Source organism: Rhinolophus ferrumequinum, chromosome 5, assembly GCF_004115265.2.
Source record: "Rhinolophus ferrumequinum isolate MPI-CBG mRhiFer1 chromosome 5, mRhiFer1_v1.p, whole genome shotgun sequence".
Taxonomy (NCBI): domain Eukaryota; kingdom Metazoa; phylum Chordata; class Mammalia; order Chiroptera; family Rhinolophidae; genus Rhinolophus; species Rhinolophus ferrumequinum.
The window spans coordinates 42632205-42656713 of record NC_046288.1 but is presented as its reverse complement, the minus strand read 5'-3'; the positions used below and the strand labels follow the sequence as shown (position 1 = coordinate 42656713).

The 24509-nt window shown below is 39.9% G+C and overlaps 1 protein-coding gene across 9 annotated transcripts in view; it reads left to right on the top strand.

The window, feature by feature from the left end:
• Positions 1-24509, top strand: part of FAM13A (family with sequence similarity 13 member A) — a 311779-nt gene that overhangs the window by 252095 nt on the left and 35175 nt on the right. For all 9 annotated transcript variants that reach the window (XR_004422991.1, XM_033105659.1, XM_033105662.1 and 6 more), the window contains 8 exons: positions 1908-2055; positions 9878-10091; positions 10579-10717; positions 11602-11683; positions 12522-12742; positions 13380-13463; positions 19380-19475; positions 20964-21047. Coding sequence is in view for 8 of the 9 variants with exons in the window: in XM_033105659.1 (XP_032961550.1) it covers positions 1908-2055; positions 9878-10091; positions 10579-10717; positions 11602-11683; positions 12522-12742; positions 13380-13463; positions 19380-19475; positions 20964-21047 (1068 nt within the window). In the remaining variant the exon portion in view is untranslated. The remainder of the gene's footprint in view (positions 1-1907; positions 2056-9877; positions 10092-10578; positions 10718-11601; positions 11684-12521; positions 12743-13379; positions 13464-19379; positions 19476-20963; positions 21048-24509) is intronic.

The following is a 24509-nucleotide window of genomic DNA, read 5'->3' as shown; positions in this document are numbered from 1 at the left end:
AACATTAGTATTATTAATGCCATTTTATAGATTAGGAAAACGAGGCTCAGAGAAGTGACATGGCCCAGTCAGAGCACCAAACTAGTAAATGTCAGGCATGCTTCAAAGCCAGGTCTGCCTGTAAGCAAAATCCATGTCTTTTCCACTGCAGAACAGCGCCCATGGCTTGATACAGGCATGTGTTCCTCATGAAGAAAATGCCAAACTTAAACATAGAATCATATTTCTTATATTCTTAACCATTTTTTGTCTCTATAACAAGTGTTAGGAATCGTTATTGAGAAAATATTTATATGCTGTATGCAGATTGTAACACACATGCAATAGGTGACAGATTGACCCTGTAACTTTTCAAAGCTGAGCACCAGCTTTAGTCGCTCGACCCTAAGTCACTTAGGATTCAGCTCAAGGAACAAAGAATTTTGGGAGTATAAATGCATGATCTGTTTTCCCCTCAATAGACAAGCAGCATTTTTAAAGTGTCTTAAAACCCCAGATTTTAGTAGCTCGTCATAAACTGATTGATGAGATTTCATTTTATCCCAAATGTGAAGAAAACGCCAGTCCTCGTGCACCATTTCATGGAACTCTAATAGTAAAAGCCCTGTCTATTCCCCTGGTGATAACAAAGTGGATTGAATAACTATTAAAAGTAGCTGGAAGTCTTAGTAGTGCTTTATTTTAAGCATAAGAACATTTCTCACTATGGAATCACTTATGATTTCCAGATGTTTCTGGTTTTTTCATTTACTGATGGTATATTTGCTAAAATAAATTTCCAGTTATTCTCAAAGAACATCTTTGAGGTAAATGCTACTTGAAAAATACATTTGTGAGGAAATACTTTTGTTTGTAATTTTTTGAGAGAGGGGAGAGTAACAGTGGGTTTCTTGGGTTTCCAAGATACCTAAAGATTAAGGTAAAAAAAAGAATTAATTTCAATGAAATTTTTTAGAACATAAAATCACTTAGCTAAAATAGCAGCCTTTGGCGGAGGGTTTTCCCATCCCCCAGATAGCCTAGCCTGACGTAGGTGCCACAAATAAGCAAAACCGAGTGTCGCCAAGTAGTTAATACTCAAGTAGATGAATAGTAGGAAAATAAGCGACAGTTGCATATTTGTGAGATACAAATTATGCATCGCTGACTTGCCAGCTCTTGGCTTTTTACTTAAAAAAAAAAGTGTTCCCTGTGTAATTCTGGCTCATTTCCAGAGTCCGTATTCCTTACTGCTAGCTGAGATAAGACGCCAAAGCTCTGAGCTGTTTGAATTTGCGCAACAATGCTTTAATACCCAGAGCTCCTCCATAAATAGTCTGTTCTCCCCACAGTCGGAGAGAAAACAACCACAGGAAATCTGGGAATGTGCAGCCAGCTCCGCGCTTAATTGATCTAAGCCTGCAGGGCCAGCGGGAGCGCACGCGTGTACACAGCCTCTGCTCCTGGCCTGGCAGGACTGTTTACCCAAGGGGCAGAAAAGTCTGCATGCAGAAGACACCGTGTTGCTTCTACAGCCTTAGCAACAGCAGTAGCTGATTAGTTGTTATTTACAGTCTGGAGAGCCATACTCCTTTAAGGAAACACAAACTCTTTTCCCTCATTTCTGGCCCCAGTCAGTAATCATCAAGACTGTCAGCTGCCTGCAGTTGTCAGGAAGAGCAACCCTCGGAAATCATCTTGTCTTTCACACAGAAGAAAAGTTAAAGGCGTGCAGATGGACGGTTGCTTTGTGCATGCAAGTGGCCAGCTAGTATCCAGGGGGCATCGGGCTATGATTTTGATTTCTGTGCCGGGTGCGTCAGCAGCTGTGGTTTGGGAGGTTTCATCCAGAAGGAGTGGAATTGCTGCAGACATTTTGGGGTTTTGGTGAGCAGTAGATATTTGGGTACACTGTGCTGTTATTGCAGAGCCCCACAATGAAGATCCAGGAGCACCCCAGCATATCTGACACTAAACTGCAAAGGACTCCGGATGCCGACGCCCAGCAGGAGAGCTTTGTCTCTGAGGTGCCCCAGCTGGACCTGACCGCGTTGTGTGATGAGCAGAACTGGACAGGTAGGGTATCTGATACTTGGATGATTTCATAATGCAAAAGCGTATATAAATTAGCATAGATGAGAGGCGTGTAGCTGTGCAGTTGTATGGGTGAGAGTGAGAGCTATGTGTGCAGAAGTAACTGCATTTCTAAATGACTGAAAACCCTCTCCCTGGCATAGGAATGTGTCACATTAAGTGCTGCCAAGAGTAATTGCAGTCTAAGGAAGAAAATGTGCTTACCCTTTACAGAGTGTCACCTTGCAGTTCGTTTTTTCTTTTTAACTCACCAGGAGTGCTTATATGTGTGCGTTGTCCCTCTACTAGTACCAAGCAGCATCATAAGGAACTGGTATGCATTTAGGATTTCATCTCAGTATAATCAGTTGCCCCCCTCCACCCCCACTACATGCCATTTTTCAGGGTTATTTTGATTTGCTTTGCTTCTACCTTTGTTTTAATGGGCAGACTTTTTAAAATCCAGGTTAGTAAAACTAAGGGACTTGCTTATCAAAGAGAACACTGAATTAAAAGTGCTTCTTATTGAAAGCCTGTAATACAGTGTTTTGGGTTGGTTTTTCTAGGTACTTGACAAAAACGTTAGAAATGTTCTTGTGAGAAAGAAGAGGGTATCCTCTTCAAAGCTGTATTTCAGGAAGGATATTGTAGCAGCCTCATCTATTCTTTCACTCATATCAATGTGTGTCCAAAATGAATGCCCATACGCCTCTATAGAGCGTGTGTGTTTGAAGGCTACGAAGGAGAAATAATGCTCCTGAGTTCAGAGCAGCAGCATGACTTAACACAATGACTTAGCAGAGAATCACAACTATGAAAAAGCAGTCTTTTGTAAAGCACCTGGATTTCCTCGTCTCCCTCACCAAGCCCCCCCTTTTTTTTAAACAAAAATTACTATGGTAATGATCTTAGATGAAGGACCAAAAGATGATCTAAAAAGACCTCAAGGTGAAAAATAGCAACTCCGTTATGATCCTGGCACCCCAGGCTTAATGAAGTGAAAACCATTTTTATCCTGGTTCTCCCTCTTTTCAATCTAAAACTCGTGTTCTATTTCTTTTCATAATTAGGCAGTAGGTCTGAGATTTTGTCAGATCTTCCCAGCTAATGATATATTCTCTGGGGGAAAAAAAATGCAGGGTGTTTTGTTTTTAATGTAAGTGATATACATCCCTGGTAGTGTTTTATTATTCTTCTTTTGTGTAGTTTGAAATAATCAGATAGGGTTTTAATTCATACATTAGAAACAACACTCCCCCCCCCCAAAAAAAAAATAGTACTGTAGTAGCCACTGTCACCTAAATAAAAGAAAAAAGCAGTAGTCAAAACAAATACTGTATTTGAGTTTTAATAATCTGGTCTCCTCATAATATTAACATAAAGCACTAGATGAAAACTAGGATTTGGGGGTAGAATTCAAATTAGCTTCATTATCTTGATGATTTATTCAGTAAAGGGCAGGTAGATTCTTCCTCCTAAAATTGACTCAGTTTGATCATTTTTATTTTGTTTCATCATAAATTTATAATCTCTCCCAGCACACTTAAGAGGCAAATACAAAGCTGAAAATTTTCTCCAGAATGGTTGAAAGGTAACTTACAGTTTCATTAAAACTATTTCATTACTTAATATAAAGAACTTTTCTTTTAGATAAATAATAATAGTATGAAAGAACCAACATTTTATTTTGTATTAGGAAACTAAATGGCATAAAAAAAAGCTCATTGGGAAAAGTACATTTCAATAGGCTTGGGAATGTAAATTGTGTTATCCATGTAATTTATGAAATGACTTGCTTTAACTTTTTTTGCCAGTTACTGCATTTGTCATTGAACGTGCATATCTTAAAAATCTACACAGATTCATTTCAAGGCCATTTTGATCATTTGGTTACTGCTTTTAGTGACCGTTTTTTATCATATGTTTATTTTAAATGTCCAAGTTACATTACAGCAGTAATATAGCTATAGTCGACATATACTTAGTAATGTAAGTAGAGTCAAAATAAAGGAATTTTTGCATAAAGTGTAGTTAAAATGAGAGCAATAAGTCCAATCACTGAAATATCACCTTTTTTTATAGCTTCAGTAAGAAACAGACAAAATGGTGACTTTCCAGTAAAGAATAAACTTTACACTAATTTACACTGTGAATGTGAAACCAATGCAATAAAATATGTAAATGCAAGTGATCGTTACCAGAACCACATGAGTCAGTATCCATTCCTAGGTGTCCACTACCAGTCTCCAAGCCACCGTGGAGTGCAAACCCCTCTTTTTGATGTGCTTATTTGTTTCCTGTCCCCACACCAGAGTTCGGACTCTCACTCATGTAGAATCGTAGAATGTCGGGGGACACAGTACTTAATGAGCAGCCTACGATGTATTCCCCCATGTGGAAATGACGTTCTCTGTTTCTGGGACATACTGTATAAGGAAAAGAAAAAGTGAAATGAAACTAATAAGTGGATTCCATAGGCTACAGAGAGTGGAAACCTCTCAAAGTGAATATAGGATCAGAGGCTAATCGTGCTGGTTGGCAGATAAATAACACATGCTTTATCTTTTTCTCCCCCTTATACATGTAGCTGTGTATTGGGGCACATTATTTGATCTATCCACATTGTTGTTGTTGTTGTTGTTTCCCTCCTAAATACACAAAACCAAATGTACTGTTCTTTGTTATTTAAAGCCCCTCAGACTTGCATAATTAGAACGTTCTTATTCTGCCATTTCCTGTGGATTTGGGGGTCACCATTTGTGGAAATACTGAAATATAAATACTCAGCTGCACTCATATGTATTTATCCTGGTGAAATTAGTTGAAAAGGACATTTCTAAAGGGCATGAAATATTCCGTGTATCTTATTCATCTCTTACTGCTTATCCAAAATAACTTTGGAGAGGAAAGTCTCTACAGGAATGATAGAGAAGTAGCAAGGGAGCTTAAAGACCTTACAACTGAACCGTCTCAGTATACAGGAAAGAAAGCTGACACCAAAAGAGGCAAAATGATGATTCAAGATAAAAAGTCTCCTGACTCTCACCCAGATGCCTCTTTCTAAGCCTTGCCAATTAGGTATCCTGGCAGGCAGTACCATAAAGTTAAGAGCCAGACGCATCCTGGATTCAAAGCCTGGCTCTACTACTTAACCAGCGTCGTGGACAAGTTAGTAAACATGTCTCATGTTTACTAAAGATGGCCTCTGCCTCCCCATCTTTAAATAGGTATGACAGTCAATAAGAATGAATAATAGATATAGTAATATCTCCTTAGTAAGTTGGTTGCAAGGGTTACACGAGGTAATACAGGCAAAGTGCCCACCACACTGTGGGCATAGAAGGCACCATGGGAATATTAGTTCACGTTCCACCATCTTCCTTAAATGCTCCCAACTCTAGTTTTAGGCAAAAACCAACCTAAATTCGCCTGCTTTGAAATCAGAGCCCAATTCTCCATAATGACCATGGGTGGATCTGAGCACCACAGCGGAGTCAGTATTCAGTAGGTCCTCCACAGACTGACCAAAGGACTGATCATGCCACACCAACCTCTTCTCTTGCTTGCTTGCTTTCGGACTCTGGATTAGGGAAATGGTGCATTTGAAAAGGCCTCCCCTGGACCTTTACCTGGGACTTGTGACAGCCCTCTCAGAAATGGGGAAGGGATAGAAGACAGTCAGGGAGGATAGTGAATTAATAACCGATGAAGCAACTGCACTTACATGTGCAAATCCATGGATCGAAGTTAATAAAGCCCTAACTTGTTCCACACATTTATTAATGCCTTAAATGAAGCTTTTGAAGGTCTGCTTATTACATTGACAAATTGGGGTGATGCAGATATATGAAATGTAAGGATTAAAATGGAATTGATAAAGCTGCCTACTAAGGTTCCTTCTAACTCTGATAGTTTGCAGGACTATTTGAACAATTTCATAGGACTACCGTTGTTCTAAGGTTAAAATTTGGAACACCAAGGGAAACTTTATGAAAGGATTCCCCCAGTAAAGACCCTCCCCAGTGGGGCTGACATGACTATATGTCTGGGATGTGCAATACCACCTAGCACCTGAAAGCCAGTATGACATCATGCCAAGTAGAAATAACTCTAAATAAAATGTAGTTGGAAATGACATGTGGAAAACATCAGTTCCCTTAATTCTGTGTGGGTTTCTTAGAAATAAATCATCTCAGTAGCCAATTTTCTCTAGCATAATAAATGGATCTAGCCAGCTAAGCAGAGTGTGTATGTCCCAGTGACATTAGTCAGGGCTCTGTTCCCTCCTCCTGCAGTGAATTCCCTTTATTTCCATGTGTGCTGCAGTGTCTGGATTGGAATTCCCCCAGGACCTATTCTGTTTTATTACTTAGGTAGCAAGCATACAGCTTTTATCTCTCTTATTTCTGACCTGCTGTGATGTCAGCTGACCTGGGTGGATTAATGTTTAATAGAGAGACATGCCATACTTACGTCCAGAGTTCCCTGTGACAAGACACATGGCTAAAGTCAAAAATCACTGTATCCTGGGAATTCTGGTCTAGTTATGAGAACACATTTATTTTATGCAGACCTTTAAGATGAAAATCCGATTTGAAGCCTCAAATCTTTTCTATTTTTCCCTTGAATAATTTTCTTGCAGTATCCTTGTCTATCTTATTGCTCTAAAATTATTGGTTAAAATAATAAAATATTTCCCAAACCAGCAATTGGGAATTGTTAGTGAGAGCATCCTCAGAACTGACTCTGTGCAGGTAATGCAGTTTGACATCATAGCAGGTAATGCAATTTGACATCGTATCATGTACACACTGTTCTTTTTGCTTCCTTCTCATTTTTCTATTGAGTGCCAACTATCAAAACATGAGGTAGCCTTGAATTTTTAGATCATTTCAAACTAAAACAGAAGAAACAGTAGGTTGTATTGGTTCTTCAGTTATATTGATCTATGTATTACATGTAATTTTATAACTCTTGAATAGGAGCCTTAAATTATGTAAGACTATATAGAATAAAAGTAAAGAGAGAAAAAGGAGAGAGAAGTCATCTAAGCATTTCATGTTGCATTGGTGAGAAACCACTTCACTTCTGTGCCACATGCAGACTAATGATCAAACATACTTTTCTTCGTATTTTGTTAAATTCATAATGGTTTTACATTTCTTACTTTAAAATGAATTCATCCACTCCAACTATATGCTTTGAGAGAAAATGTCACCCATAAGTTAGACTTTCTTCAGCTATGTATTTCATATATACCACTGGTGACACTAGGAAAACAACATTGGGTCTTCTTGTCAGTGAAGTGATTGGTCAAGAATGGAGCCACCTAATACAGCCGTGCTACCAAAAAGGAACTCTGATGGGTGGCCTCGTGTGAGCCCCAAAGCTTCAGACAAGCATAATTCTGTTCCATGATTAGTATTTTATATTGAATTCAAAATCACAGTGTATCTTTTACTGGAGCCATATTTGGTTAATGGTCACAGACATTTGTTTTGCAAACAGAGACCACGTAGTTGAAATCTTAAATCAAAGATTAATTGTGACATTTTTTAAAGAGATCTTCTGTTAGATTTGGACAGATTAAAGGGTTTCAGGATCTAAGGTAACACCTCTTCCAACTAAGTTTTGATGAGTAGAAATGTCAAACTAGCCAGCAGACCCATATGCCAATATCAACATCAGACTTTGTTTTGTCGATGCTCTGTGTCCTGCTGAACCACCTTGCCCTGCACCCTGGTTGTTTTGCTCCTTTGCCTCTCAGTGGTGAGGTAATTGCCTGCTGCATTATTGTTCAAGCCATCTTACCCTTTCCCTGTCCTGGTTCCATTCATTTTCGTCCTTGCAGAAAATGACTGCTGTTTCATGAAATAGAAGATGTGATCTGAAGATGTGATCTGAGTTTAGTAGTTCCACTTTCAGCAATTTCACACAACATTTCTATTATTTTTCTAGGGATTACATTGCACTCATCCCCTCCTCCTTTCACCTCTCAGTCCGTTTTTTTACTTGTATGTTGGCAGCTCTGAGCTGCTCGTATCTGAGCCCTGCCACTGAGGAGGAGCTGACTGATAGCGTTAGTACAAATGATGGAACAACACCTGTGTATCTCCTGCTTCAGCCAAGGAAATCTGCCAACATGTTCTCGACCACTTTTTGAGACTCCGTAGGCAAGACTGTGTCTTCAACACTGCTTTCATTTTTTCAAAATATTTGTATTATCATCTATGTTCCCAGATAAGGTGGTTTTCTTTAAATCTTGAGAACCTGTGGACCCCATTCCACATGAAGTTACTTGTTTTTTAAATGTGCTTGTCTGTCCTACTACACAGTGGGGTCTTCAGAATTTTCAGACAGTCATCCGTATTATTGAAGCACCTGGCACATTCTAAATTGAAGCACTGTCCTGGAGTCAGGAGATTTAGTTTCTGGTCCCAAATGTTGTCATTGATTAGGTATTTGCTCTTAACTTCTTTGGGTTTCAGTTTCCTTATCTGTAATCTGTTGGGTTGAATCAGTAGTTCTCAAAACCGACTGCATTTAGGATCACTTGTGCAGATTTTGAAAGTGTGTGTGTGTGTGTGTGCGTGTGTGTGTGTTACATATCTGGGCCCTTACCTAAAAATTGTGCTTAATTGGGTGGTGTGAGGTCCTGTACATTACGAGTTATTTACATCTCCCTGTGTGACCTTAATGTCTAGCCAGATTGAGAAATCACTAGATTAGATGATATTCAAGGTCTCAATGAGGTCTAGTCCTCTATTATAATGTGACCTTTTTAAATAAAATACTGAGTAAACGTTTGTTTAAGGTGATTTTGTAAATTTTATAAATACTTTAATAGCTGAAGGAACAGTTCCATGATTCAAACTGTAGGAATCCCAGAATTTAAAATCATGGCCAAATTCTAGCCTCGTGTAAATCACAGTAATCCACAAATGTATTTAAAATGCATAACTTTTGTATATGCATAGAGTATTACAAATGAAATACCCTACATAATCTGAGATCTATCTTTAAAATATATTAGATAAGATTTTTTTAATAAGGAATATATTCAGGTGGGTCTTGCAGTAAATAGAAATAAATGTCACCCTATTCCCTCCCAAAATCAGAAATCAGGATTCCGTGCTGAGTATATTTTCTTCTTAAAGATTCTCGAAGATTTGTACAGATTTGTGCTTTGTAAGGCAGTCTTCTTCTTCTTCTTTTTTTGACTAATCTTCGTATTCATCTTTCTTTAACTGTAGTCTTGAGCAGCTTCTGAACTGCAAAGCATGCATCTTAAACATGCTAATCCCAACACACTAAGCAGAAGCACACAAATCAGCTTACTGAGTGACCTCCGCGGAAGGGGCAAACTCCTAAATGGCTCTCACATGATTAATGTGATTCCTTAGCTTGATTCCTATCCATCAGTGAAAGATGGGCAGCCACGATGCCAGATCTCTCCCTCCCTGACACATTGGCGTTTCTTTTCCATAGAGCCCTCACGTGGAAAAGTTCTTGTCAGTGATAATGGGTGGGGGAGGTAGACGGGTACACTTGGCTCTCCTCCTTCAGGCCTGTTCCTTAGGGCAGCCCGAGCAAATTCTCTTTTGAAAGCAAGTGAGGATGGAGATAGAAGGTAGAAGACGGCTGTCAGATACATTTGGTGATTCTGGTCGGGACATGCGTAGTATCCCTAGTCTGAACCTTAAATCTAAAATGAGAAACCATTCATTGCCTCTTAAATTCAGTGCTTTCTAATGCATTCAGAAAACTTGGCTAACAGTTGTGCTTTGAAAAACAATTTTGACCTCTTATCCTCCTTATTTTCCAGAACCCATCCCTACGTTGTCCTCATGGGAGCAGGAGAACGTGGACTCTGACGAAGCACACCTCTCCCCGCAGGCCGGGCACCTGATACGTCAGCTTCTGGATGCAGACAGTGACCCCATGCCCTCGCCTCGGTTCTACGCTTATGGCCAGAGCAGGCAATACCTGGACGACACGGAAGTGCCTCCTTCTCCCCCAAATTCCCATTCTTTCATGAGGTATGCTTCTTTGTGCTGCCGATGGACAAATGCATCATCATTAGGAAGGATCACGATGGTGCTGATAGCCAGTAATTTTCTTGGATTAAGTTGTAAGTCTGTGAAGGAACATACTTGAAAGTCTCCCTCCTGCTAATACACAGGCTCCCCCGTAGTTGTTCAGTTGAACTGTGGCCCAGCTACAACAGCACATGTTGAATTTCCGTTAGAACCTCCTTTCCAAGACTCTCTCAAATTTAACTTTTAAGGTCTGCAGCAGACATTTGGTCCTCACAGTGCTAATTATAAATGTAAGGTAGAGAAGGTTAGACCCACTGAGTAGGTGGGACGTACAGAGATCAAAGTCACAAAATGAATTAGTGTCAAATTCTATGATTCAAGAGGATGGAGACCCCCTCCCTTCCATGCTGCATCCTCACCCGCCAGCTCTTCCCAGCAGGCAGTGACTGACTGCTCGAGGAAGCTGACCCAAGTGTGTCCCTCACAGGCGGCGGAGCTCCTCTCTGGGGTCATACGATGACGAGCACGAAGACCTGACACCTGCCCAGCTCACGCGAAGGATTCAGAGTCTTAAAAAGAAGATCCGAAAGTTTGAAGACAGATTTGAAGAAGAGAGGAAGTATAAAGTAAGTGCCTTGGGGTGGCCAGTTAGCTCAGTTGGTTAGAGCATGGTGCTAATAACACCACCGTTACCGGTTCAATCCCCACATGGGCCACTGTGAGCTGTGCCCTCCTTAAAAAAAAAAAGTAATTGCAGTTTAAAAGGTTAAAAATTGCAAAACCCACAAATATTTTTAAAGTAAGTGCCTCCTCACAACGTTCTCTTCATCTTCTCTTCTCCCCAGACATGACATGCCAGCGTATCAACAACTCATAAAAGTGATAAAAGGTTGAGAGAGATTTCTAGAGAATCTCAAAAGGCAATAAAAAATGGATGGTGAACCGTAATAAACCCCAAACATCGTGTATCAGCATTTTCCTTGCACAAGTGTATCTTTACAAATAAATTGAATGCCTTAGTCTACATTTTGTAAACTTACCAGTGAGCAAGAATGGGAAAAATCATTAAATGAAGTCTTTTGTTTGGGTAAAACTTAATTCAAGATTATCTTCTAAAATTTCATTACTGCTGACCTCATTCTTCTCTCAGCTCTTAGTATTTCCTACAAGAATGGCAAAAAGGCATTTTTCAAGGTGGTTGCAGTATAAAAAAATTATATACCCCTCTGCTCTCTATTCTGTTAGCCTGGGGCCATGGACCTCATAGGAGTCCGTGATCATAAAAATCCAGCATTGTGCCTCTGAGGAAGTATGCAAAAGCATCAAAAATAACCAGATATAAAGAAGGATAATGGAATGACACCTGTGAAATGTGCTCTGATTGGTCATGGTTGATTTCTTATTCCAATGGGACTCAACATTTTCTTCCTTTTTAAAACAAAATGATCAACTGCTGCTTCTTTTTCCTGCCCCAATTCCAAAGCATTTACTTTCGTTTTCCTTTCCTCAGCCTTCCCACAGTGACAAAGCGGCCAACCCAGAAGTTCTGAAATGGACAAATGATCTTGCCAAATTCCGGAAACAACTGAAAGGTAGGTGCAGTTCTAGACCTATGGCATGGTTTCTGTAAAATAAGCCAGGTTCAGAATCCATGATTTTACCTCCTGCCAAGTGCCACTGCTGAAATATTCCAGGAAGGACAAGTTCCTTGAAGCCTGCTTCCCGGTGCTCAAAATTCAGCGGAAACCTTCTCCATGTCTCCCCATGGCCTCAAACACAGGGCACCCAGATCAGCTAAGATGAGAATTCTGCAGCATTTCTTCGTTTCCCTAAATCACTAATATACAGATGATGGTTTTGATTCAGCAGTCATTCAGTACCTCTTTAATCCGAGGCTTTGTGTCCTGCGATGTTAGGAGAAGACAGACAGAGATGAATACGAAAAGGATTTTGCCCCTCTCCCTCAAACACCTTGCTGGCTTTTAGGAGATAAAATCATATGAACAAACTAAATAGAATACAAAGTAAAAATAATTCCAAAATGAGGGACATAAGCCACATAGAAAAAGTTGGCCAGCAGTTAGGTGCTAGATTGGTAAATCTCTTTAAACACTAAGGGAATGAGTATAGGAAGCCTTCAACCACATTCTGAGAACAGCAAACAGCTTGATGTGGCTAAAGCATGGATATTATACAATAGTCAAAGCTTTCTCAGGAATTAGGGTTAGGGAAACTTTCCAGATGATCTAGAAAGACATTATCATTTTCTCGGGTTTTATGTAATAACCTAGGGATTTCAGCTAAGTATTATAATTAGATATCTCCTAAAACAAACATGGGGCTAAGCAATTATTAACACCACAGAAAAACAATTTGGGTTCAGCAGATATCAATTCTCATATATCTCCCCCCCAAAATCTTTTCGACTAGAGTCAAAACTAAAGATATCTGAAGAGGACCTAACCCCCAGAATGCGTCAGCGAAGCAACACACTCCCCAAGAGTTTCGGTTCCCAACTTGAGAAAGAAGATGAAAAGAAGCAAGAGCTGGTAGATAAAGCAATAAAGCCTAGCGTGGAAGCCACGCTGGAATCCATCCAGAGGAAGCTCCAGGAGAAGCGGATGGAAACTAGCCGTCCTGAGGACATTAAGGTGTGATGAGTCTATGAAGACCCCGAGCTAATCCTAAACCATTCCACTCAGCGTGTTAGAAGTAGAAATCTAGGGCGCGCCACGTGGAAGAGTGATAGCGTGACGCTTTTTAAAACCTCCCACACCCTCATCTTCCACACTTGTAGATGTCTAAGGAAGCAGATGAAACCACTTCAGAGTGCTTTAACTGTAGGTACTTTGGCTTTTGACTACAAATTGAAATCTATTGTGCAGATTGCAGAACAATCTTGTTCTTGGTTAATACATGGTTTGGTGACTCTCTGAAGTAGAAGGATTATAGACAAAACTTTGGGACTGTGTAACCTTAACTGTAGTCATTGCTTGGGACATTAAGCTAAGTCCCATGTGCCTCACAGCCTTGCTTACTTCGGTATCAGCGCACCTTTGCTGCCACCAAGGGAGAAACAAGTGGCTGATGATTCTGCGGTGCAATCCGTATTTCTAGCAGGAGGTCGGAAAGAGTTGGTTCCTAAGTGAGCTTTGGATAGAGCTACGAGGAGCTGTTATATGAGTATTCTTTTTGACCTTTAGGAACTTCATTGAACTAAAAATAGAAGTTGGAATGTTCACGAATGTTTTCCCCGTCTTTCGTTTCTCTATCCTTGTGTTTACACAGGATATGACCAAAGACCAGATCGCTAATGAGAAGGTGGCTCTGCAGAAAGCTCTGTTATATTATGAAAGCATTCATGGACGGCCGGTATGTGAATGCATTGAATTTTCTTTCTAATGGAGGTAAATTTTCTGGCTTTAGAAATGGATCTTCTGTGTTCAGTATTTTACAAATGAGGTTCCCTGTGTTTAGGAGATTACTGTATATTTTCACCAGAACTAGCTTTCTGAAGGCTAAACCTGTGATAAGCATTTTACTACCTGGTAGATGCTGAATTGAACTGAGTTCCACAGAAAAATTAGTTTGCAACTAAAATTTAGTGACTAGTGGCCTGTTTCAAGGGAACATGGTGGAGGGCGTCGGTAGAAACCAGTGCACAGAGCCCAAGAGTGAGGAGACTTCCCTGTCACTAGGTCTGCCCCCATAAGCTGTCACTGGCTCTAGGCATTCTTGTCCATAAAACGCAGGTGCTGAATTAGAATGATCTGCCCTAAAATTCACTCTCCCTACAATGCAACTGCCACTAGGTTTTGTCCGTAGACAAGTTCCAGCTGCCATCCAGAACCAAAAGTGAGAAGAATCCAAAATATGGCTTTGCCTTTTCATAACAAGGAGCATTTGAGGCAATTTGTTAGTCAGCAAGCGTTCACTGAATATTTGTCCTTAGTAGCGTGATAGGCTTCTCTCTCCCTTAAGGAACTTGTAATCAGAGATCCTTGTTAGTTACTCTTAGTAACCTATTCAGAATGTGGTTAAGAATCCAATAAAACAAACTCTTAAGAGCAGGTATAAGAAGCATGACGTTTGTATTCACAGTAGGAGTTTCATATTGCAAAAAGCATGGGTCTCTTTTCCAGTTTCAGCCATGTTATGTAATGGAGCTCGTGTTTTCATCTGAAATAGGCTCTTTTCAATAAAGAAGCTTCCAGAATAATGTACCAGACTCTGAGGTCTGTGAGAGCGGCAGGTATTCTGGGTTTTGTGAACCTGGTCCTCAGCAAGCACAACACCTGACATCATATGTCCAGTAAATTATCCGTAGAATGCTTCTTCCCTGGTATTTTTGGTTCTGAATTTATCAGGTTTAAGTTTAAAAAATAATAAGCTGGGGCTGATGATGATTGATTTTGCTGGCCTGTCCCTGCAGTGGAAAAATACTGGCGTTTTGGGATAATGGTCATGTTTCAAGCCAAGTTGTTTTTGTGTGGTTTTTTTTTTTTTTTCTCAAGCCAAGTTGTGTTTTGGATTTTTTAAAGGCATTGAACCAAATAGTAAATGCACTGGAGCTCACATGTATTGTGAAACTCTGTCCTCCTCTACTGGAGTATTCACAGCTTTTAGAGTTGGAACTGACTTTCTTCAAACAGAACCGCCTTCCCCACAGTAGGCACCGAGCCTCTGGCCAACAGACAGTCTTAGGTAAAGGAGACGGGACTTGTGTGCTTTCCTTCTTTTCATTGTATGGATTCACATTACGACATTAATAGACTCCTTTAAAGACTTACTTGCCTGAGGCCGTGAGATCTCTGTGCTGCGTTCTAGTCTGAACCTTACTGCAGGTTCAGAGAGTTGTGGGCTGTGGTATTTGTTGCTCTGAGTTGGGCACAGATTCTCTCATTCTGCCTGGACTGTGGCAACCTAGATTCAGAACCCAGCCCTACTGAGACTAGCTCTGTAACTTTGGGCTACTTAGGTAACTTCTCAGAGCCTCAGGGCTTTGTCTGTATAATAGGTGTCTGTTGTAGGTTGTCATGGAGACTACATGGCATTACAGACACACACATTTACCTGTAGGCTGTCTCACACTGAGGAAGTGGAGCAGAGTGGTTTTGGTGGGGGAGGAGGGAATTGTACTGTAAATGATAGTTTTCACTTCTGTTACAGTTATACGTTCTGCTCTTTGTGGCCTACTTCTCATGAAGTGATAGAATTGGGAAAGAATGCACATTTTTAGCGTTCTTATAATTAGGAATATGAAATATTAGTTCTTGGCCCTGCCTTCCTATTGCCCTTTCATCATTCTTTCCAATGAAGGAAGAAGACCTTTTTGGGTAGGATTCTAGCATCTAACGGGGCAGGGAACAAATGCTCAGGAAGTGTATCATGTATTCCTGGTCCCAGGTCAGACTCTGCTTTTCGTTGGAACATGATGCTCCAGCCTCCTCAGGAAAAGCAGAGTCCGTTTGATATCTGGCCAATCTAAAAATCAAAGAGTGAACTTTTCATTCTCAGATCTATGCTGTTGCCATGGACCCTGGACTGTAAATAGCATTTGGGCAAACTCTTCTTAAAAGAAAAGTACACGTACTTCCAAAGCTAAACTGTCATTCCAAACCCCAGGTTTCTTAAGAAAAGCAGGTGCTCAGAGCTCATGGGTTTTTGCTGAGTCTATGGATTCTGATTTTAGAGGACACTGTCCAAATTGCAAGCCAAAATAATTATCTGCCACTTGCATACATTTTTTAAGAAGTCTGTTTGCTTTAACCAGGCACTCTACAGACAGACTGACAGATATGAAAAAAAAATCACACTCATTTACATACTGGCGCATACTCCCGATCAATTATTATTAAAGTGTGTCCTTTTCAACATTTAAGAATCCCATCAGAAGACTGTCAGAAGCACAGCAGGCAGTGGCAGCTTCCAGTTTTGCCCTCTTCAGAGACCACTGCTTGCTGTCAGTGTAAAGGGGAGAGGACGGGGTAACTGGCTCAGAGCTTCTGGGTTCTCCTTGAGTCTCTCCCTCATTGGTATATTTTAATCTTGTGTTTTGAAACCTTGGAAACTAACATGACACTATCATACCATGTTAAATTTAAATGCAAATGCTAAAACCATACATAAATACTCTCCTTTGGTGATCTGCTCTTTGGGATTATCTGTTCTTTGCGCAGTCCTGCTAATGAAGAAGGGAGAGTTGCCATTTTCCAAAGCGATGGGCCAAGAATGCAACAGTTATAAGAATCCATCTCATTTGTCTTCTCCTTCTTGCAGTTTATGATTCAGAGGTACCCCTCCATACACGAATTCAGACCACTTTTTGTTTTTCTAAGATATTAAGGCAGTGTAGTTTCCTGTCTGTCTGTAGCATGATCTTCCATGCTGATGTTCAGAACTAGAGATCTTTGTGAACTCAATATAGGCAGACCTTTCAGCTCAGAAGGCAAAATTCTTTATATTAAGAAGACAACTTGGTCAAACCCTATTAGAGGATAATGCAACATTGTGACATGTTGTTAAGATCCTACTTCACTTATTGTTTTACTGATTTGTGAATGGAAAGGAAACTAGAATGGGAGGTGGTACCCTGGGTTCTTATCCCAGATCTATTGCCTTGGGCAAATCATCACCCTCTCCAGTGCTTAATTTAATCATATTTAAAAAAAAAAAAAAGCAGGGTGCTTGTAACTCTAATATTCCATGGTTCTAATTTTATCTTTATCTTCGTAGTAAACACATCAATCATTGTATTTTTCACCTTTGTGGCACTGTCCAGGTAACAGCACCCAAACTGATATTTCTTTAAGGAAGTTTTATTTGAGGCTAAGACAGAAACTAGCACAGAAGATAAAGCAAGCAAATGTAGCTATCAACTCAGACCTTTGTGATTTCTGTCCAAGGCTGGCAACTACTTAAATATGGATAATTATTGGCTAGTGTTCCCTTTGTTCCTTGAAATAGTATCTGAGACTTACAAACCAAAGAGGATGGTAAGAGATCAGTAGATGATGATTTATTTTAATCAAAAGCAAAGAGAGAGTGGAAGTTGCTGTCGTCACCCATTAGATCTCCATAGCTGGATTTTTATATTGTTTTGATTTGTGTGCAAAAATACATCTTAGTATTAACCCTGTTTCCACACATTGGAAAGCCATTCAGAGCCACCACTTAAAGGAAAATTAAAGGTTTGAGGCAAGAGGAATGGAAGTATGTTGAAAAGATACTACACGATGTGCTTGGCCTAAAGTCGTTTCCAAGCAATTATGGATCATACAGATTTTCTTATACAAATTATGCAGTTTACCCATCAGGAAACCGAGGTTCAGAGAACTTTTCTGGCTCCATTTAAAGGCCTGCTCTTGGCTAGAGGTGGAATCCCTGAGAGCTAATGACTCCCAGAATTTTCCCATGGTCCACTCGACATCAGCCGGCCCTTTTTGACAGTTCGGCCAAGGCCCTGCTTTGTTTATCGAATTATTGGTTAGCTTTTGGCTTTGTTCACAAATCCAGCACTGACAGTTGCATGCGACATGGACTTATGATGGGTGAAAGCTGTATTAACTTTTAGTATCACCAAACCTATGGCTTCAGATACATATCATGAAAAAAATTCTGGTGTAATTCAAGTAGTGTTAGTTCTTTCCACACATCAGACTTAAAAATCTTTGATACCGATATTCTTGATGTTTAGATACTTCTGTCAAATGCCCGTATTAACTTGGGTGGAGTCATGATGAGTTGTAACTAACTCCCCATTGTCAAAAACTGGATTTTGTCAGATGATTTATAAGTGATTAGTTCCTGAGGGTCATTAATTTAAAATATGAGCAATTCCTAGAAAATCTAAATATCAGTGTCATAAGCCAAATAATTAAGCCAGTTGTCGTCTTCTTCTACTCTAACTAAAAAATTTGGTTTTTGAACAAAGAATTAGAAAGGAAATTGGTTTCTGTCAAGTTTGCCATATCTGGCTGATTTTACCAGTGAAGTTTCCTCTTATAAGCCAAAGATGTTTTTGCCAAGCAACTAGTAATAGGATGTTAGTCCACAATGGGGAAATGCTGCCTTCTTATTATTTTTTTTATTTTTAGTATGTCTTTGGGTCACTAAACCACCTATTGTTTATCTTGCACAATATTATATTGCACCACATGGCATGTATTCACAATAACTTCATCTGCAACACATTTACTGGATACATCTCGTAGTGAAAAAATTATGTGTCCCAATCCTAAACTCTGTCATCTTACATGTGAAATTGTACTAGTCACTCTATTTCTGTTCCTCAGACTTATTTGTGGCTGTTGTTTAACTTTCGTTGAAGGATAACATAAATACAGAAAAGAGCCCAGGTTATAAATATATGCCTTCATGAATTTTCATGAAGTGAACAAATCCAGGTAAGCAGCATCCAAATTAAGAAATAGAACGCTGCCAAGCCCCTGGGATCCCCTCTCATGTCCCCTTCCCATCCATACCATGACCTCCCTCCCCACCAAAGAAAACCGCAAAGGAGAGAATGAGCAGGTCTCCCAGAATGGGAGATGTTGGAAGAGGCTGCTTAGGAAAATTGCCAAACCAGGGCATTTCCAGGGCAGAGGGAACTAGACAAGCAGGTATGAGACAACCTAATCTATCTCTGCCTGAGGTATGATGTGCGGGAGGAGAAACAGCAGATGATGAAGGGTGTCAAATACTGTATCAAATACTATCCCAGGGAGTTGGGCTTGATTCCTCCCCACTGCCTATAGAATCAGTCCTTTAAACGATTTTAAGTGCTGTGCTAGACTTTAGGTATAGGGAAATGAATCCATGTATTCAATCGCAGGTGTGCCTTGAATACTTACTGTTAGCCAGAATCTTGTCTTTATAAACTAAATTTCATGGGGGAGAAAGACATGTAAAAAAAATTGATTACAGAACTGCATGGTAAGTATTATAATAGAAATACATCCTTTCTTCCCTGGACCTTGAAAATAGTAAATTGTCCAAGAATTCTGAAGCTTGAGGAGTTTTAAACAGCGAACTAATAATAATGATCATCGTTTTGATTTAGGAAAAGCAATACTGCTAATAGAGTGATTGCCAGAGTGATCTGTAGCTGAGGTAGATGTTTGAAACGTTCGCCGACTAAATAATGTTATCCGTTTAAATAAATTTTCTGAGAATGGTGAGACTTCAGTTGAATCATCAGTACTTTCTCTAAGCCCAGAGCATGCTGGGACAGCTGGTAACCTGATCGCCAGGGGCAGGCTTCTCAGCTCTCTTGTTCTTGCTTTTCAGGTAACCAAGAATGAACGTCAGGTTATGAAGCCCCTGTATGACAGGTACCGGCTGGTCAAGCAGATCCTGTCCCGAGCCAACACCATACCCATCATTGTGAGTTCACCACCCCTCTGTAGCTGATTACTTGGTTGAATGGGCCCTGGCTATCTGAATAGGGCCCTCACCTGCTTTCTCATTGCAGAACAGTCTTTAATAGTTGAACCTACCATTGATATCTATGGCCCATAAGCTTGAGGAATGAAGACTTTAGTAAAGACTTCTGAGGCTACATTTGTCAAAAATGAGCAAATCTGAAGCTGGTAGAATTTTTTTTGCTTTTGGGAGTCATACTTTGGCCATATACATCCATCTGACATGTGCTGGCCAGCTCCCCCATCCTTTCTTAGAGAGAGAGCACCAAGGGGGGCTGTACTTTCTCCAGGCCTCTCTGGTCCTAAGAGCCCTCTGTTAAGAGTCTTCTCTCCTGCTCCAAGAGGATCCCCTCAGGAATCCTATCCAGGGGAAATCCCTCTAAGGAACTCAGGAGAGTGAGCCTCCTCTTTTTGGAGGATGTGGAGAAATGTAAAGTTGAAGAAAAGGAGGGAGGCTCATACTGTGAAGGTGCTCTCTGTGCCACCAGCCTTGGACTTAGCCGTTTTTGGCCTCTGAGCTCCGATTTTGTCAGGAGTAGGGAGCAGTGCCTTGCCCTCAGCCCTGGGAAAGCCTGTCAGGCACTGGCCTGTTTGCTCTCCCCCTTCAGCCCCGTCTCCGCTTTTCCACCCCCAGCCGTGAGTACAGTATGAATGCCCGTCCATCTCCTGGGGACTGGGTTTCCTTTCGTTTCCGTGCTCTCCTCTCCAGGGACCTGGGGTCTTAGACTTTTTAGTAAGCAGCCACATCCCCGCTTATGTTGTTGCTGAACTGCATATTCATCTTAGCTGCTGCACTCCTATTCCTGCTTTAAATCTCCTTGTTTATTTCTAACCCTAAGGTATGGTCTTTATGTAGCTTTTAACAGTGTACTACTACGTAGTTCATATAAATGACGGAGGGTCCAGAGACCTCAGGCAGGTGTGTTGGAAGAAAGCCACTCGTCTAGAAATTTCCTGCAGAATAAATTAGTAAACTAACCAATAAAATGATTGTATCTAAGGAATAGTTTTCATTCTTCAGTTAGGAACCCTTCGTGTCCCTAAATTTAGGTGAATGGACAACAGAGAAGTCAGATAACCCTTGTACAACTTGGTGAGCTTATGGTGTTATAGTTAAAGCTTATTGCCGTTCAAATGTTCTTATATTTACTGTGATGAGGGTGGAAAGGGGTGGGGAGGCAGGTGGTTCTCCTCAGGTTAACATGCCCGTGTGCTGTTCTTGCTCTCATGGGAGCTGCTTGGCTGTGGGGTAGCTTTTTGAAGTGAAGGAGAACCTTGGAAAAGAACTTTGGTTGTTTCTGGTTTTCCTGGGACGTTTTGGTGGGGAGGGAACAGAGTATGTCGTTAAAAGGCAGTAATAAGTACTGGTGAAGTGAAGCAGAGGAGGCAGAGAGTTGGTGGGAAAGGGGAAAGGTTCGCAACGTAACCTACTTGTTAACACCTGTCGCAGGGATCCCCCTCCAGCAAGCGGAGAAGCCCTTTGCTGCAGCCAATTATCGAGGGCGAAACTGCTTCCTTCTTCAAGGAGATAAAGGTGAAGACCTCCAGCTGCTAATCACTTGCTAAATCTGCCTCAGTTCCCTCCCTCGGTCCTGTGAATGAGACGGGTTGTGATGGGACCTTTCCATGATGGCTTCTTGTAGCATGCCCTAAAAATCTGCACGTAACCAACTTTGAACAATCCTTTTTTATTTCCATTATAGACTAGCTGATTTACTTAGTTTCATTTCATCCTCTGCCTTTTGTTTTGTTTTTTTCTGTTTTGTTTGTTATTGTTTGTTTTGTTTTCAGGGATGATTGTTTTGTTTTCACAATATTTTCAGTTCTGAGGGTTTTGTTTTGTTTTTGCCTAGTTGCAGAATGGACTTTTATATATTTCAAATTTTTGTTAAATTAGTTCATTGGATAACTTTTTAAAAAGAAACCTCATTTACTGAGTTTATGGAAAAAACAAAATTAACAAAGACCATATATCTGTCATTTTTTTATTATGTGAGATATATATATATATATATGGACAAATATATATATATGGACATATATATATATATGGACAAATATATATATATGGACATATATATATATATGGACAAATATCTTAGCTGTCTTTGGCAATTGTGCTGGTACAGTTTCACCCACCCTACCTCCCTCTCACATTCTCCGGCACATTTAGTCCTCAGTACTAATTTTATAATCTCTTCTTGATTGGTGAATGTAGTGCTATGACCAGCAGTCACTAGAACATGTGCTCGGATTTTTTTCCCCCAGTAGTAATTATGGACTTTATACAAATAATCCTTGTCCTCAGTGACTACTTTTACTAGATTGGGAAGTATAACCTGTGCCCATAGATCTGTGCATCTCTGCAGGGACCTAATTGGCCTGGACTAGGCTCAGCCTCTTTCATATTTGTGTTTCTAGACAACTGAGCAAACTGGACGGCCTTATACAGTGCTCTAGAGATGAAAAGTCAACATCAATCATTTTTTAAACATCAGTGATTTTTTTTTAGCAGTTTTTTAAGTCAGAAGGGGGAGTAAAACCAAAAGCAAAAGTGAATTTTAGGAGTTTCACCAAAAAAAAAAAAAAAAAAGGTTTCACCTGTCATATTTATGTGACAATTACAAGCCTGGGTGGTTAGGCATGATTATTTCAGAATATGGGGGCCTCATTCCTACAGAGGGACGCCAGTTGAGAACCATTCCATTTTCTTGCCTAATTGTCATCATTGTTACTGAGGTAAGATACCAGAAGTTACACAGTCTTCTGCTTTATTTACTCTATTCCTTTTCTTACCTCTGAGAGGTGTTAAATACTTCATATACCTAACTTTAAGGTACTAGGCAATGATTGTGCTCACTATTCATATTATTTTAAATAGAATTTTTTTCATGAAAATGCTCTAAATGTGAAATTTAGATGAATATACTATATGATATCTTAAAAATTAGAGCTATTTTTGTACAATAAGACTTGATGAAATAAGACACATTTTGTCTAGATGGTAATTTCACCCAAGGATTAAATCACTGTAATTGAAGAAATTTGGACAATTGTAGGTATGAAAATTCACGTCTTTCTCTTAGAATCATGTGATAGAACTGTTACCAGATTAAAATGTGTTCTTTAACACATCCAAAATATGACACTTAATAATTGCCTCATTAAACAAATGGAAGACATACTAATGATGCTCTTTTTGAAAGAGGACTTTCTTCCATATTTTCTCCTTTAGCTCAGTTTATTTTTTTTCACAAGTATATTTTGGCAATGGCTCTTCTACTGGCTCACATGATGGTCAAACTCTCTGATAATTTTGCAATGATTACATTGCTTTTGTAAATATGCTTTCTTTTAGTTCATTTTGTTCCAATTGACCAGGCTTATTATTAGCATGTATTTGGTTTGTACTAATTCTTGGCAGTTCTAATACAATTTAGAACTTGGTGTGTGTGCAGATAAGAAGATTGTATCTAAGTGTTTAAAAAAAACAAAAACCGATCTCTGGTTTTAAATAGGAGGAAGCCAGCTGTGTGTGAAATAGAGCCAGCTCAAGTTCTGAGACCCTAAAGCTTCCAGCCCCAAATCCTAGAGGTCATCTAGTCAGTTCTATCCAACATAAAAATTTCCTCTAAAACTTCTCTGACAGAATAGAGACACTGTCCCTAAGAAGTGGTTGCATCTTCAAGCTTGATAAGTTTACAGCAACTGGGAGAGTAAGGTCACTCGTTACTGGACTAGACATCAGTAATAGCCAAAACCTCATATTTTATACTTATCATTTTAAAAATTATAAAATACATGATATAATATGTAATTTTAGGAAGTATAATAAGTCTGGTAAGTATAAAATATCACAGTTAATGAACATAATTTAAAATTATAATATTCCTAGTTATTATGAATATATCACTTTCGACTTAATAGGCTAAGGTTTGCCCCTGGGACACCCTGGAAGAAGCATGGTGCTTCTTCCACGAGAACACTTCATATATTTATGATCACCTGCTCTGCCCACTCCCACCTGTACCCTGTGAACATTTTTTATCCAAGTTCTTCTTAATGTGAACATTTTTTCTCCAAGTTCTTCTCTACTTCTCATATGATAACGGGGTCCAGACCATTCAGCAGTCTAGTGACTCTGCCTTATACGCACGCACCAGTTTATATACCTCTTGAAAACCGACACCCAGAACTGTACACTGTTCTAGATATGGTTTCACCAGTAACGGGGTAGATCAAGGACTAGTCCTGAACTCGATCTAAGGCCCTTCAGTTCTTTAACTCTGTGACTACATGACTGTCAATGGATTGTGAGTTCCTTTTAGTCCTTCCCTAGCAGGCTCTCTCCACTTCACTGCAGACATTTTGGGCTGGATAACTCTTGGTTGTGGAGACTGGCCTCCACTCAGTACGTACCAGTACTGCACTTCAGCCACCTCCTCCCCAGCTGAGACCAACAAAAATGTCTCCAGACATTTCCAAAGGTCCCCTAAAGGGCAGAATCACCCTCAGTTGAGAGCCACTGCATGTGACCCTCTCTCATTGTTGATTTATGCAGTCCTCCGTTTCCTTTTCCATGGATTGCTTATTGTCTGTGTATCCAGCTTCTTATTTTCCTAACGTATTTAGAGGACTTTGCGTTTTTCCAATTAGTTACTTTTCATACTTCTATTCCAGCCTTATGAAATAGATTAAATCTAGATTTTGTATTGCAACGTACCAGATATCCCTAACCCACTTTCTATTACCTACATGTTTTATGAATATGCCTTTTGTGTCTATCCAAGTGACTGATAAATACTGAGTAAGGCAGAGTCAGGTAAAGAGCCTGCTATAGACTTTTCTCCAGATTCACGTCGCCATCGTATCAAAACTGTACAGATTTTCACAACCAGCTTTCCTGTGATAGATCAGCTCACCTCATTCTTGCTTGAAATCAGTTATTAGGCCAATCCTATCAAACAAGGGAAAATGGTTAGTTTTCATGATTTGT